Source organism: Antechinus flavipes, chromosome 3 (assembly GCF_016432865.1).
Source record: "Antechinus flavipes isolate AdamAnt ecotype Samford, QLD, Australia chromosome 3, AdamAnt_v2, whole genome shotgun sequence".
In the NCBI taxonomy this organism is placed as follows: Eukaryota; Metazoa; Chordata; class Mammalia; order Dasyuromorphia; family Dasyuridae; genus Antechinus; species Antechinus flavipes.
Genome location: NC_067400.1, coordinates 223906220 through 223921374, shown reverse-complemented (window position 1 = coordinate 223921374; position 15155 = coordinate 223906220). Strand labels below are relative to the sequence as shown.

Here is a 15155-nt window from a genome sequence, read left to right as displayed (position 1 = left end):
ATTTACAGTTATGTTTATTAAGGATATTAGTCTATCATTTTCTTTCTCTCTTTTTTTTTTTTAGTTTAGTTGCTAAGTGAATATTTATATCACATTAAAAAATTGAGACAATTATTTCTTTTTGATTTTTGAAATATTTTATCCTAATATTAAACTTATTTTTTAAAGTTTTTAATTTTTATTTTAATTTTTTTATTAAAGCGTTTTATTTTTCAAAACATATGCAGAATGAGAAAGAAAATACAATGCAAGCAAACAACAAAAAAAGTGAGAATGCTATTTTGTGAACCATTATCAGTTCCCACAGTTCTCTCTCTGGGTATAGATGGCTCCTTTGATCACAAGACCATTGGAGCTGATCTGAATCATCTCATTGTTGAATAGAGCCACGTACATCAGAATTGATCATTGTATAATCTTGCTATTGCTGTGTAAGATAATCTTGTTCTGCTCATTTCACTTAGCATCAGTTCATGCAAGTCTCTCCAGCTTCTCTGAAATCATCCTGCTTATCATTTCTTATAGAACAATAATATTCCATAGCATTAATATATCATAACTTATTTACTTATTCTCCAACTGAGGAGCATCCACTCAGTTTTCAGTTTCTTGCCACTATAAAAAGAGCTGCCATGAACATTTTTTCACATGTGGGTCCCTTTCCCTCCTTTAAGATCTCTTTGGGAAAGAGATACTAAAGAAGGGAAAGGAACCTGTATGTGCCAAAATGTTTGTGGCAGCCCTTTTTGTAGTGGCTATAAACTGGAAAATGAATGGATGCCCACCAATTGGAGAATAGTTGGGTAAATTGTGGTATATGAATGTTATGGAATATTATTGTTATGTAAGAAGTGACCAGTAGGATGAATACAGAGAGACTTGGAAAGACTTACATGAACTGATGCTGAGTAAAATGAGCAGAACCAGGAGATCATTATACACTTCAATAACTATATTGTATGAGGATGTATTCTGATGGAAATGGATATCTTCAACAAAGAGAAGACCTAATTCAGTTCCAATTGATCAATGATGTACAGAATCAGCTACATCCAGAGAAGGAATACTAGAAAATGAGTATGAACTGTTTGAATTTTTGTTTTTCTTCTCAGGTTATTTTTACCTTCTGAATCCAATTCTTCCTGTGCAACAAGAGAACTGTTAGGTTCTGCACACATATATTGTATCTAGGGTATACTCTAACATATTTAACATATATAAGACTGTTTGCCATCTAGGAGAGGGGTGGAGGGAGGGAAGAGAAAAGTTGGAACAGAAGTGAGTGCAAAGGATAATGTTGTAAAAAATTACCTATGCATATGTACTGTCAATAAAAAGTTATTAAAAAAAATCTCTTTGGGATATAAGCCCAGTAAAAACACTGCTGGTTCAAAGGGTATGCACAGTTTGATAACTCTTTGGGCTTAGTTAAGTTTTTAATTTTTAAAAGAATATACTTGTAAATCTATCCGGTACTGTTGTGTGCTATTTTTTCCCCTTTGGGATTTATAAACTTGTTCAATTTCCCCCCGATATTAGGAGATTTAAGTTTTTATCTTATTGTTAATCTGGATATTTTACATTTTTGTGTATATTCATCATTCTGTGTATTATGAAATATGTTGGCATATATTGAATCAAAGTAGTTTATCATAATTTTCATGGTTATTACTGCTAATCATATATTTCCCTCAATCATAACCTTTTATATCTTATCTTCTTTTACTTTGTTTACAAAGAAGTAGGCAGCAAAAGAGAAGGAATACAACCAATCAACTAACAAGTATTTATTAAATATCAATTTATGTGCCAGGACCTGTACTAAGTACTGAGAATACAAGTCCAAAGAAGGAAACAATTCCTACTTGCAAGATATTTACATTTAATGAAGATAACAAGTACATATATAGCATAAATATAAACATTGTAAATACAGTTATACAAAGAAGTTTAATACAAGATAATTTGAGGACAGCAATAGCTTTAGGCAAGAGAATTTAAGCTTAAAAAAAGAGAGAAGGATTCTATGAAGGAGGTAAGACATCCCAGACACAGAGAGTTTCCAGTAAAAAGATATGTAGCCAGGAGGTAAAGCATCCTTTGTAAGGAGCAGAGAGGCTAATTTAGATAGTCTGGAGAGGATTAGAGGGAGAATGAATTTTCAATAAGGCTAAAAAAATTAGTCAGGGCCAATACTAGTTATCTATCATTGAAACTATTTGTTCCCCCTTCAGTGCTCATCTTCACTTCCCCCAGTCAGAGTGTATTATTTCTTAACCCCCGCCCCCTACAATTCATCCCTTAAAGTTGAAGTTTGTTTTGCTTGTGAGCATTTCTTCTCAACCCCACCATGTCTCATAACTGTATCTCTTTCCTTTCTTTGTTCCCAGTATCTGCCAGCTGTTTTTTTTTTTTTTTTAATACATTTATACTATGTAATTGTATATATCCGTGTAGACAAAATGTGCATTTTTCTGGGTCTGATATAAGTAAGTTTTATGGAATGTCTGCTTCCCCTACCTTTTTTCTTATGTTCATGTGCCTTTTTTATACTCCAAAGTTATTTGACGATTTTCATGAAAAACATATCCACTTTTGCTACCAAATGAGACACACCAACTACAGGAGTGAGATCAAGCTTTATACTGTTAATTTGGTTCTTCATCCCTTCCTTAAAGGTTGGATTGGTCGAATTATAAACCGAGTTACAATTAGTGGGATTTATAATCCTCTTTATTTGCCCATTCAAAAGGTTTATGCCCTGTCAGTGATCATACTCCATTTGGGCCACTTTACATCTGAAATTCAATCAGGAACTTGGTTGTTTAGCTAGTTCCTTGTCTCATGTAGTGATTCGTATCTTAACAAGATATTTTACCCCTCCCTTCTCATACTCCTCACAGTGTTCAATTTTTTTTTTAAATTGGTCCCAAGAAGTGGATCCCAAGAAGTCTGGTGATTTTTAAATGCTCTTTCTTTTTCACCTGGTTCTCGGCCAATGTTTTTGATAGTTGACAGCTTACTTTTCTACCCAATTTTTCAATCTTTTGATTTTGTTTTAGTATTTCTTTTTTCTTAAAGAAACATTGCATTTTGTTTTCTTTGTTTCTTTAAAGGTATCTACACAGGTCTTAAATGTGCTTTGGTAATGCAATCTTAGATATTTCATGTACTCGATAGTTACCGTATTTTAAAATTTTATTCTAACCTTGACAAATGCTAACAAACACGGACACTTCCATACACAAAGAATATAAAAAATTTATGAAACTGCTGATCCCATTATGAGCAGCTTTTTAAAATCACATACTCAATTCAGCATGTTAGTTCTCATTTGTCCTGCTTCCTGCCCTCTGAATCTTCTTCTTCTGATTTCTTCTATGTATTTTCTAAAAATATGCCACTGATATTCTTCTTTCTGTTTTCCCCATCACAATTACGAACCTCTCTTTTCTCTTTAAACGTTTCACTTGTAACAAGAGAACAAAAAAGGAGCCATTTCTCTACTTTCTCTCCTCTGCTCCAATATCACCCACTGACTATGGCAGATATTTGGAGTTGACCTTCCTAATTTTCATCAACCATGGAGAACCTGTGGGAGCTGATTTCATGCCATGTGTGACTCATCTGTAAGGGGCTTGGCCTGTCAGTTCCCTTTAGGGTATTATAGACCCAAAATAAAAACATTTATATAAAAACCTAATGACTCAATGTGTTGTGAATTCTGAAACCAGCTTATTCTCTCTACTTGTCAAAAAATGTTAAAATGCTCATCCTGGGAACTTAGTTTCCCAGCTTGTCTTATTACCATAGTTAAGGTAGCTATAATGTGCCCAGACTGACTTATTAGCATCTTTAAGATAACTATGGTGGGAACCAAAGCTTTCCAGACTATCTTTTAAGGCAGTCTCAACATCTCAGTATACATCTTTGTTCCTGCCTTTATTCCCCTTCCTTCTCCTGACATGGTATGAAACCCCAAGGTTATATTTTACCTATAAAAGATGTGCTCATGATGATCTTTGTTAATTCCTTTTTAGGACTAAACCCACCTCATAGAACTCCAAGGCAAAATGTAAACTGTCCAATCAGAAATACCACAAACTTCTATATTCTGATGAAGTTTAAATATTATCCTCCCAATAGATAATAATAGAAGTTATAAATTGTTCATGAATTCTGTTCTATTTATATGTTTACAAATGTCCTGTGTTTAGCATGCTTTTCATGTGTAGAAATAAATTTTCTGTCCCATTCTTGATTCATATTGTTCACTGAGTATTTTTAACACCTCCCCATTTTGGAAACATCTTTGGTTAACTTAACCATAAGTAAAATTATCCATGATTATTGTGGTGGAAGAAAGAGCTTAAGTGAGCCAAATAATAAAAACAAAGGAGCCTGATTTCATTCACTGAATATAGGATACCTGGTAAAGAACCAGACCCATTCACATGCCTCTGTACAGAGGAACAGAGCAGAGTGGGAACAGTACTCACCATTCCACTCCTCTTGTAATGCCGGAGAAACTGAGGCAGGAGAGAGATTAGAGAGTTTTTAATATTTTATTAATGGGAGAGTAAGATTGACTGGACAGGACTCTCGTCTCAAATTATCCAGTCAAACACAGATACAGATATACTGGGACCAAAGAATTCATGTTGGTCCCAGGTCTGGAGGAGACTGTCATCCCAAAGAATCCAGCGTCCAGCATACAGTCAGCTGCCAGCCGCCATCCTCCAGCAAATGAATGGAGGAACCCCAACTTCTTAAATACCTTTGGAGACAAAGAAGAGGGTAAGAGAGGGAAAGTCCCTGTCCAGCTGGAAAAGGCTATAAACTGAAAAAAAACCCAGAGACAGGATGTCTGAATACCCAGAGATAAAGATGTCAGTGAAATATCTTGAAATATTTTAGAGGGATATAATAAATTCTTGAGGACAGAAGATAATCAGGAGGTCTACTCTCTTGTTTATCTTGCTTGGGCTAACAATTTATAACCTTAGACTAATTGGTCCTCAGCCTTCATGGACCAGAGGAAGATTTACAGCTTAGGGGAGTAATTAGGGAGACTGAGACAAGGGAAACTTGTACAAGGAAACTGAGTCAGGACAGTTAAAGAGAACTGTGGCATAACACCCTGACATTTATGCTGTCTCTTAAGGATAAATTAGATGATCAAACAAAACAAACTACACACTGATCAAGTCCAAACACATATGTTCCCTTTGCTACAGATTCTTGTGATTATTTTGTACATTCTGAAATCAGGGACCCTTGAAATCAATTTGAATTATGTGCAAAGTATGATGCAAATTATTTTTCTAAGCTAAAAAATTATAGTACAATACAACAGGAGTTCTTCACAGTGTTTCCTTTAAGAGGAAAGAATCAATGCATATCCAAATCCATTTAAAGGAATAGATAATAAATATTGTTGGCTAAATAGCTCTACTTCTAGGCCCAATTGTGTAATTTCTTTAATTTATAATTTTAGCAAAGAGAAAAGGAATAGGAGGTTTCTGGCAGTTAATCATTTCAGTTTTCAGAATTCTGAGATAAACATTGGCACACAAAATCAACAAGTGTCGAATACAGTGTCTGATACCAGGTTTTTCTGATTCCCAGATTAATTTTCTCCCCTATGCCATATTTCCTTTTACATGAAATATTTTTCATATTTAAAAACACAATTCAACTCAATGTTATTAAATATTTGTTTAGTGCTGGGCAGTCATTTTTCAGATTATTACTTTAAATTACTTTTTGGTAGTTAATGTTTAATCAGGATTTAGGACACAAGTGTTGTGTTAGACCTTGCAATTCTGTTTCTAAAGAGACAATAAAGAAAATGCAATGAATGTTTTGTTTTATTTTTTAATAAAAGAAACTTTAGAGGTTAAGAGAGGTACTACTTGTTTTCATACATGTTATTAACGATCCCAACAAATTATGGATTTTCTAGTCTAAGGGTTAGACATATCAAAAGAAACTGTGTGATGCTAGTTTGCCAATTATACCAATTCCATCTTTTGATTAAATCACTGTCTCTGAATCTCAGTTTCCTTACCTGCAAATAAAAGGTGGTTGCATGAGATTTTAACTAGAGGCCCTTCAAACTCTTAGTTGATATTCCTCTGTGCTTCTTTAACAGCACTTTAAGCATGAAATAAATTTACTCCAACTGTAGATTATGCAACTATTTTATCTAAAAAAACTCCAAGGCCTTAAGAAAACTGTAGGAAAGAAAGAGACTACTAAGATTCTGGCCTGGACTGACAATGAAACGATTTTAGCACCGCAGGACTAAAGAGAAAAAATATGCTTCTGTAGCAAAGGAAAAGGTTAGTCAATCCAGGTAGTCTTTTTAGAGAATTGGGGAAAGAAGGTTGGGAGAAGTAGAGACTAAAACAAACAAAATCTCATTCAACCTTCCAGTAGGAGGCCAGTGACTCAGCTCTGCTAAGAACACCTAGTATTTTTGGAGTGTAAAAGTTAAGTTAGGCTCGAGGCCATTTCCGAAGCCATTTCCGAGGCCATTCGAGCTCCGAGCTCCAGGCAAGACTTTTAAATGTATTTGAACATACAATAGAGTTTCTGAGAATCAAATTTTTGTCCAAACCAACTAACCACCAAACAATTGCTTACACCTTTGAAGCATTCCCTCTTGGCCGGGTTGCCTTCCCCTCCACCTGCGGCTGATCGGATTCTTCGCGCCCTTTTCTGGCGTACTTCTCGCCCAGGCCTAAAGTAAGGAGGGAAAGAGGCGGAGAGCAAAGGCTGCTGTTCTTTCGCTGGAGTGTCTGGGGTTGCCCGCTACTGCAGAGGCGGTCCCTTCCAAGGGCGCGGCTCGGGGCTGCAGCCAGAAGCTAGTCATAGTCACTCCATTTCTGCTTCCCTGCAGGGCCCGGATTGGCTGGTGGAACGGACTAGGTGGTTCCTCTCCCTTCTAGGGCCAGAGCCTTACTAATAGCAAGTAGAGTGCCGCGCCCCTTGGCTGGTGGATTGGAAACTTAACTGAGCAACCCTGCCGCTGTCTTCTTCAACACCCCGTGCCCCTCCCTGCTCCACCCTTGTCCCCTTGTTCTCTCGGGAAGAAAGATCACCCCCCACCCCCCTTCCTCTTCTACAGATCTCCGGATCCCAGGGAAGACTAAAGGAGCCTGTGAACCCACAGACACAACTTCTGAGGAGTTAAGTAAACTTGCAGGGGCAAGACCATGGGGCGCTGGCCAGCAGTGCCTCTTCTGCTCGTTCTTCTCTCCTGCTCTCTGGCTCCAGCTCGAGGTGAGTGACCCTAGACCCTATTCGCCCCAGCTTTGTTAGAATTGGTCCGTGTGAGAGTCATAGCGTAACTCTTTAGGATAGGAGAGGGAAAGATTTAAAGTCAGGAAGGGTGGACAATCAGTCGCTCTTGGAGAGTTCTCTCAAATCTCCCGGGAGAAGGTTTTTGAGTTGTCCAAATTTTGCTGGCGGGGGGGGGGGGAGAAGAAGGGGGGAGTGAGTGGGGGATGGGAGGTCTAAGGGAATCCCTCCAGCGGAGTGCCTCTGGGGGTTCGAAAAAGTAGCAGAGCCTTTGTTCGCTTTTGAGGGGAGGAGTCTTGATATCTGTGAGGCTTTAAGTTTTGGGAGCAGTCTTCAGAAAGAAGAGATCAGAAATTAGGCTTGTTTTTCCTCAGTTATTGAACAAATTGTCGTAGGAGTCGTCAGCATCTAGCGGTGGGGGGTTGGGAGTGGGAGTGGGGATGGGGAAGGGGATAGGGGTAGAGGAGGTGGGGGTGTGGTTTGTTGGAAAGTATGTGGTTTGCAGGCCTCTCTTATTCTGTTTGCCTTATAGGTAGTTTTGCCATTTCCCAGCTTGGTATGAAAATCCCTAAGAGGCAAGTTAAATTGAAAGGTTATTGGCAAAGAACTGGCTAGGTCTTTATTGATTGCCTTTGGAGTTATTAAAGGAACTAGCGGGTCACTGGACTGAACCCTGGCCGTTAGTCAAAGCCGGTTACTTTTTCACTCCCTAAAACTTGATGGTAGACCTGGAAACTAGGCTGGCAGATGCTCAAAAAGAGAGTGGGCTAAACTAGAGTGTTGTTATTTTCAACACGAGAACTAGGATGCAGTGGGAAAAAGTTTTACAGATGTTTGCATCAAGAAAATTCTTTACAGAATAGCTTCCCAATGATATTAGTGATTCAACTTTTGGTTATCCGATGATGGCTTTTAATTACATGAATGAGGGAGGTAGATTTGGTGAGAAAGTAGAAATAACAGGTGATATTAATATAGAATATATAAATATACAGTCATATATCCACTTATGTATGTGCACATGTTTATACATACACATGTATATATACAGACACATATATAGTAAATAATAGTTTAAAACTTTCTTTGTCTCTCTGAAACTAGTAATATACTTCTCAATAGTGTTTTTAAAAGTCCACATGGCTGAGAAGTATCTTTCAGATATGTGCCTGCCTGATGCTTAAAAGTAAAGCTGGAGAAGGCCCAGAGAAGTTTTGTTTCTTGTTGAAATGTCAACAAGATGGCATTTAATCATTGGGAGTCAGTACTTGGAACCATGAGTTAACTTTGTGTGCTTTTTACTTTTAGTAGAAATTTTAAGTTGAAGGTTAGCTGTTTATAAAATTTAAAGGTGATAGATGCATAAGAGCTCAGGTAGTATCTTCATGGCTTCCTGCCCCACCTTTTGTGTGAGTGTCCTTCCTAAGTTAGCTTCCTAAAATGAAATTGATTATTGCAACAAAGTAAAACCAGTCTCATATCCAACATTCTCTCTCTTTGTAATTCATATAAATGGTGATATATGTTAATGGTGAATTGCTGATCCTTTCCCTGTGACCAAAATAAATCATATCAAGCCATAGATATTTAAGGAAATAATATTTCTGTACTTGTGTTTGTCTTTAGCAGTGGTTAGACATTTATATAGGGAAAGAAATGAGGTGTAAAACATTTTGCTCTCTTGGAGCTTTATCCTTTCTAAAAATGAACTGAATTTCAGGGATTCCCCAAGTTACAATGTATATTGTGTCAACAAATATTTTCTAATTTTTTAAAATAGGAAACTTAATTTTCCATAACACTGTATTATGAAGGCTAGGATCTTATACCGTTTCATACAAGTATATTTAGCTATTAATTCAATTTGAAATTTTATTATGGTACTAAAAATACTGTTCTGAATTCTGAATTCTAGGATAAAAATAAGGAATAGAATATTGTAGATTTTCCCATAAATTTTTTTTTAAAGATTTCCAAGTTCTGTCACAATAGATCTCATGGCAATACTACTGAAAGGTTTTTTGGTTTTGATTTTTGTAAGGAATAGTGGGGGCAGTAGACTATAGATATGGATCTATTTAAGTGTGTGATAGGGTGTGTGCTGGAGTGTTGATAAAGGTGTGCTGGACTCCACTTTAACCAGTGTTCAGAAATCAGCAAACCTACAAATTAGTACTTAATTTATTGCTGTCTGTAATTTATTTATAATTGTTAGCCTTGTTCATTGTGGAAATAATAATGTTGATTAAATTTACAAGTGTGTTATGTCCTGTATACAAAGAGCCAGTTAAACATTTACCAACACACTGCTGGTTGCAAAATCAGAAAAAAACTTCTGCAAATCAGAATTTTAAGTGGTCAATCCAGAGTCGATCATTGATTCACTGGTAAAGATGTGACCTGATTTCTATGTCAGTTGGACTAGACAAGACTGCCTACATAATTTAAGAACATCTGTTAACTAAGTAGAAACTAATTAAACCACAGGAGGCCCCTCTGGTATGCTTTCCTTATTTTATTCAAGTGTGGTCATGTTTTTAATATCTTCTTCCAACAGTGTCTGTCTTGTGTTAGACACAGCTGGAAAAATTTTAAAATGTAGTTGCCATTTCATTTTTGAAAAGGAAGAAAAAATTTTAAAATATTGTGCTCACCAGAAAATTTGCTCTAAAGTATTAATATACTGTGGTTTAAAAAAATTCTGTTTTAACTAAGTTGGTACATTTCATTTCTTCTCCCTCTTTTAATTTCTTTATAAGTTCCCCTTCATCAGGGAAATGTATTTTAGTATTTGTTATTTTCTTAGGGAGAGAGATTTTTCTTTTTTCTAAATTTCTAGTCAAGGGCTGTCATTTAAGTGAAGTAAGTTAAACGGGACCAGTTAGTGCTTCATGTAATGCAGAATTTTTATAAATTCTGACAAGATTTTTTCAATGATATAGAATGAATATATTTCTATAACTTTAAAAACCAATTCCTCCTTTAAAAATTATTATGCACCATCCCAAAAACTTTTGGGAAAGTGATGCTTCTTTTATAGAGATTTTACCATTAATTATAAACAACATTAAATTTCCTTATAAGTTGTAGGCAGAGAAGAACTACCTTACAAAGTAGTGTGTCAGAGAGAGTACCCAGCCTTTTCTATGGGACTTGAGTTCAAATTCCTTTTATACGTTTTATTCCTACTCTCTAGGCCTCAGTTTCCTTATCTGTAAAATGATGAGATTAGACAAGATGCTCTCCTTCCAATTTCCTTCCAGTTCTCTATATATGACCTTAATAAATTTCTGGATTCTTACTAAAGCATTTTAGAATAGTAAATCTTATTCTTTCATTCTCACTTCTCAATCAATGAGAAAAGAAATTTCTTAGAGACTAGCAGTCAAATTATTTTATTAGCTCTTATTCATACACAAGATAGATGTTTTCCAATTTTGTTGATTAAATATAAGGAATATTATATACATAAGGCTATAACAAAAGTGTTTCTGGATAAAATATTTAAAGCATTTAAAGGGAAAGTGTTCATAGGCTCCATTTTTACTTACTTTATAATAGTAAAGTATCATCCAGGCTTAAGTTGATTTGTTAACTTAAAAAAATTTTTTTGGGTGGGCCTTAGAAACACTGAAAACATTAAATCCCTCTTTCCTCTCAGATTAAGATTTCTGCTACCTCAGCTTCCATCAATCACAGGATCTCACAAGAAATGGTTTTTTGGCATAGCTTTTGAATAGACCTATGTCTTAAAGATTAACTGATTAAGCCTTATCTCTTTGAAATGTAAAGCTCATACAGTTTTAGGAATGCTTACTAAAAATAGACTAACTTTTTTATAAATTCTTTAGATTGGAGAATAAGTCCCCGAAGTTGAGATGAAATATTGTCATGGATGGAAAATTTTATCTTAACTAACATAACACAAGTCATCTTTGTACTATAGTTTGTTTATCAACAAACAAATGTCATTCCAAAGAAGTTCAAATTTTGTCCTAGAGGCAACAAAAAGCCACTGGAATTTTATTGAGTAGGGGAGATTCATCTGCTTCATAGAGCTATCACTGGCAAATTATGTGGAAACCAAATTAGAGCTCTAGGGAGACTTAAGCTTGGGAGACCAGTTAGGAAGATATTGCAATATGTTAGATCAGAAGAAAAGAAGGGTGATAGTAGTGGCCCAGTGAGTAGAGAAAAGAACATTTGAACTAGGATGGGGTAATTATGTACTGATACTAGAGATACCCAGTCAGTAGAAAAGATTTTTTTCTTTTGTCAGCTCCATAATGGAAAGAGTATTAAGCATGAAGACAGAAATCTGAAGTTGAGTCCTTATTCTGACAGTTACAATCTATGTGTGGTTCACTTATGTGGAAAAGTTCACTTTCAGCCTTAATTTTTTTTTCTCTGTAAAATGAGAATAATATGGTATCATTATCAGATAAATACTACATAAACATGAATGATAATAGTGACATTATTCGTATGTATTGTATGTGTCAGGACAACAAATTTGTATCGAATGCTTTGTAGGAGTAGACACTCAGGAACCAACTAGAAAAGAATTAAGTGCTTAACTGTATGGGACTGTTATAGTAAATACAGGGACTTATCAATGCAGTTCTTCATAATTGGGGAAAGTTTCTTTAAATAGGTAAAACTTGAACTCTTTTCTTGGAGGGAAGGATAGAGGACATTCTGTATTCTAAGTAAATGCTGTGGAGTATTTTGGTTAATTTTAACAAATAAAAGTAAACATTTCTATTAAGGTTAGTCAGAGAATCTAATATAATAATAGTCACATTGGAACAAACAGAGTTTATGTCATATATATCTATATCTACTTATCTATTTCTATCTATATCTAGGTTTAGTGTGATATACACACACACAGGTTTAGTATGATGTAGATTGGTGGTACTTGATATAGAACATAATATAACAAAGTTTATTTAGCATCAGAATTCCAATAGAATGTCTGTAGTTCATTCTTTGATGATGATGCATCTTAAGTCATTTAGGGTGAGACAGTTGAATCAATTGCCCTCATGTTATTTGGTTTTATTTCTTATTCAATAACATTTTTCTCTGGGCTCTCTTTCAGGAACTGCATTATTTGTGATTACTGCTATTATAAAAGAGATTGTATTCAGAATATGCTGTGAATAGCTTTATGAACTTCAGGAGCCTTGTGTCTATTTATTACAGGGCTATATTTAGGATTAATTTTTTCACTGTATTTCTTGAAAAAGCCATGTATCAAAATACCTCTTCTTCAAATTGAGTGATTGTGTTTTTGCTTCTGGCTGGGAAATTAAAAGGGCCACTACAGACATATCTCCTGGTTTGTAACATTATGCTCATCATCAGGAGAAGTAAGCAATGAGAGAGTGGGAATAAGGACTTTATAGCTAATTACCTTTTGTGGGGAGAACCCTGGCTGGCTTTATCCCTTATCAGATAGAAGGGAGGCTGGACTATAGTTCCCTCTGTATATCTCTTAGGGTTGCTGCTTTTTGGAAGGGGAGATATATGAGTAGCTGCTAGGCTGCCCAAAAACTAGCTATTGTTCATGGAAGGGAAGTGCTTCCTTCAAGCCCAGCAAAGCCTGAGTAAGGGAACCAGAACTATAGCTCCTGCTGTAGATTCCCAGGTGGCTAGATGCTTTTGTATTCACATATCGCAGATATCTTTCATTTCCCTTAAAAATTTTCTTTCCTAGGTATCTCAGACTTTCCTTCAGCACTGTGTGGTAGGCTAAGGTAAAAGAGCCCTGATTCTTTGGTAAGCAGATGTGTATGTGAGGAAATGTGTGACCTGAGGATCTAGAAATTCTCTCAATAGGGGTGGTTGAAGTTGATAAGAGCCGGGATTTCCCTTAGATAAGGTTAGGTAGGCTAGGAGATAGAGGTCATGCAGTCTTTGGAATGTCTAGGTCTTTCTCTCTATCTCTCTCCCCTATCATTGGTCCCTTTAATTTTCTCCAGTCTTCAAAAACTTTCCTACTGACCAGTGATGATTGTGAGGTCAAGAGGTTCTTTCAGTTGAAAGAATAAAGATTGGGAGGTGGGTGCCTCTCTGCTTTGTCCTTGTCCTGAATAGTGAGAACAAGAGCTGCTTTGAAATCACTATTCCTCCAAAGACCAGGACTATTTTCAGCAACCTGACTGAAAATATGCTGTCCCAGGAGTCAGTTCCCAGGTTGTAGTTTCTATTCTGGTAACTAACCCAGGGCTTGGTGTCCCCCCACCCCCCCTCTACCTCGACTCCATAAAATATTATGGTTTAAGGAAAGATGGTCTGGGAGGTCTTTTAAGGTTCAAACAATTCAAGTTTGAGATTTGGACTCCATTGTTAGCTTAATCTCAGCTTCAATAAAATAATAATGAACATTTCTTTCTGTGACCTTGGGAAATCAGGTTCTATCTCTGCAATATCAATTTTCTCCTCCATAAAATTAATAGGTTCAATTAGAAAGTCCTGAAGACCTTTCCCACACCTTTAACATTCATTTTTAACATTTGTGTTCAAAATACCTCCCTACATTGCCTTTCCCTATGCATTAAGAAAACAAGTAATATAATACCCCACCATATCCAAGAAGTCACAAAAAAAGATTTCCTTATTAAATATGTTGCAACAACCAAAAAAAAAAAAAAAAAAGACAAGGATAAAGAGAATGAAAAAAAAAAAAAAGACAGGATAAAGAGAATGAAAAAAGCTGCTTCAATCTGCACTCAGAATTCATTGGATCTCTCTCTGGAAGTGGATAGGCATTTTCCATACTTAGTCTTATAGAATTGTCTTTGATCATTGTATTGATTAAAGCAACTAGGTCTTTCACAGTTGATCGTCATTACAATATTGCTAAGCAGTTACTGTGTACAATGTTCTCTTGGTTCTGGTCACTTCACTTTGCATCAGTTCATATCCAAGTTTTTCTGAAACTATTCCTATCATTATCTTGTAGCACAATCGTGTTCTATTGCAATTATATACCACAGCTTGTTTAGTCATTCTCCATTTGATGGTTATCCCTTCAATTTTCAATTTTTTTGTCATTACAAAAAATAGCTTTTATAATTTGGGGGGTATAAATGGATTTTTTTCCTTTTTAAAAAAATTTCTTTGGGATACACACCTAGTAGCTGGATCAAAGAGTATGCACAATATTATAGCCTTTAGGGCATAGTTCCAAATTATTCTCCAGAGTGGGTGGACCATTTCACAGCTGTATTAAGAGTATATTAGTGCACTTATTTTTCCACATTCCCTACAGCATTTGTCATTTTCTTTTTTTGTTATGTTAATTATTCTCACATGTGTGAAATATTTTCAGAGTTGTTTTCATCTATCTAATTATTTGCGTTTTTAGTAATTTTGAACATTTTTAAATATGGTGTGATAGCTTTGATTTCTTATCAACTGGCCAACAGCTCTTATTTTTACTAATTTTGGTTAGTTCCCTATATATTTGTGAAATGAGACATTTATCTGAGAAATTTTCTATAAATTTCCCCCCGTTTCCTGCTTTCCTTCTAATGTTGGCTATATTGGTTTTATTTGTGCAAAAACCTTCTAATTTCAGGTACTCAGAATTATCTATTTTATATCTTACAAGCCTCTCTTACTATTACTTCCTCATCCATAAATCTGAAAGATATTTTTTCCTCCTGCTTTTCTAATTGAACATGATACTTTGTAAGTTTAGTATGGGTGTTGCTTCCAACATAGCCTCTTCCTCCTCTAAGAACAACAAAAGACATCTATCAGTTATTTGTATGTATTATCACCTACTCTTCCCTTCTTTCCAGGAACCTGGATTCTTGGCTGTCAAGTATGAAGGAATA

At 35.6% G+C, this 15155-nt stretch overlaps 1 protein-coding gene and 1 long non-coding RNA gene across 3 annotated transcripts in view; one reads left to right on the top strand and one right to left on the bottom strand.

Moving 5' to 3' along the window:
• Window positions 1-4546: 4546 nt before the first annotated feature.
• On the bottom strand, window positions 4547-6822 carry LOC127553677 (uncharacterized). The gene is made up of 2 exons (XR_007951800.1): window positions 6649-6822; window positions 4547-4777 (listed from the first exon to the last, which is right to left on the bottom strand). It is a non-coding gene; the product is annotated as an uncharacterized LOC127553677 (long non-coding RNA).
• Window positions 6823-6967: 145 nt separating this feature from the next.
• CD99 (CD99 molecule (Xg blood group)) overlaps window positions 6968-15155 on the top strand; it is a 57185-nt gene continuing 48997 nt past the window's right edge. Inside the window, exon 1 of one of the 2 annotated variants that reach the window (XM_051984584.1) lies at window positions 6968-7287. In XM_051984584.1, the coding sequence (XP_051840544.1) occupies window positions 7221-7287 (67 nt within the window). In that variant the 5' untranslated portion in view covers window positions 6968-7220. The remainder of the gene's footprint in view (window positions 7288-15155) is intronic. The other variant, XM_051984585.1, reaches the window with a different exon arrangement.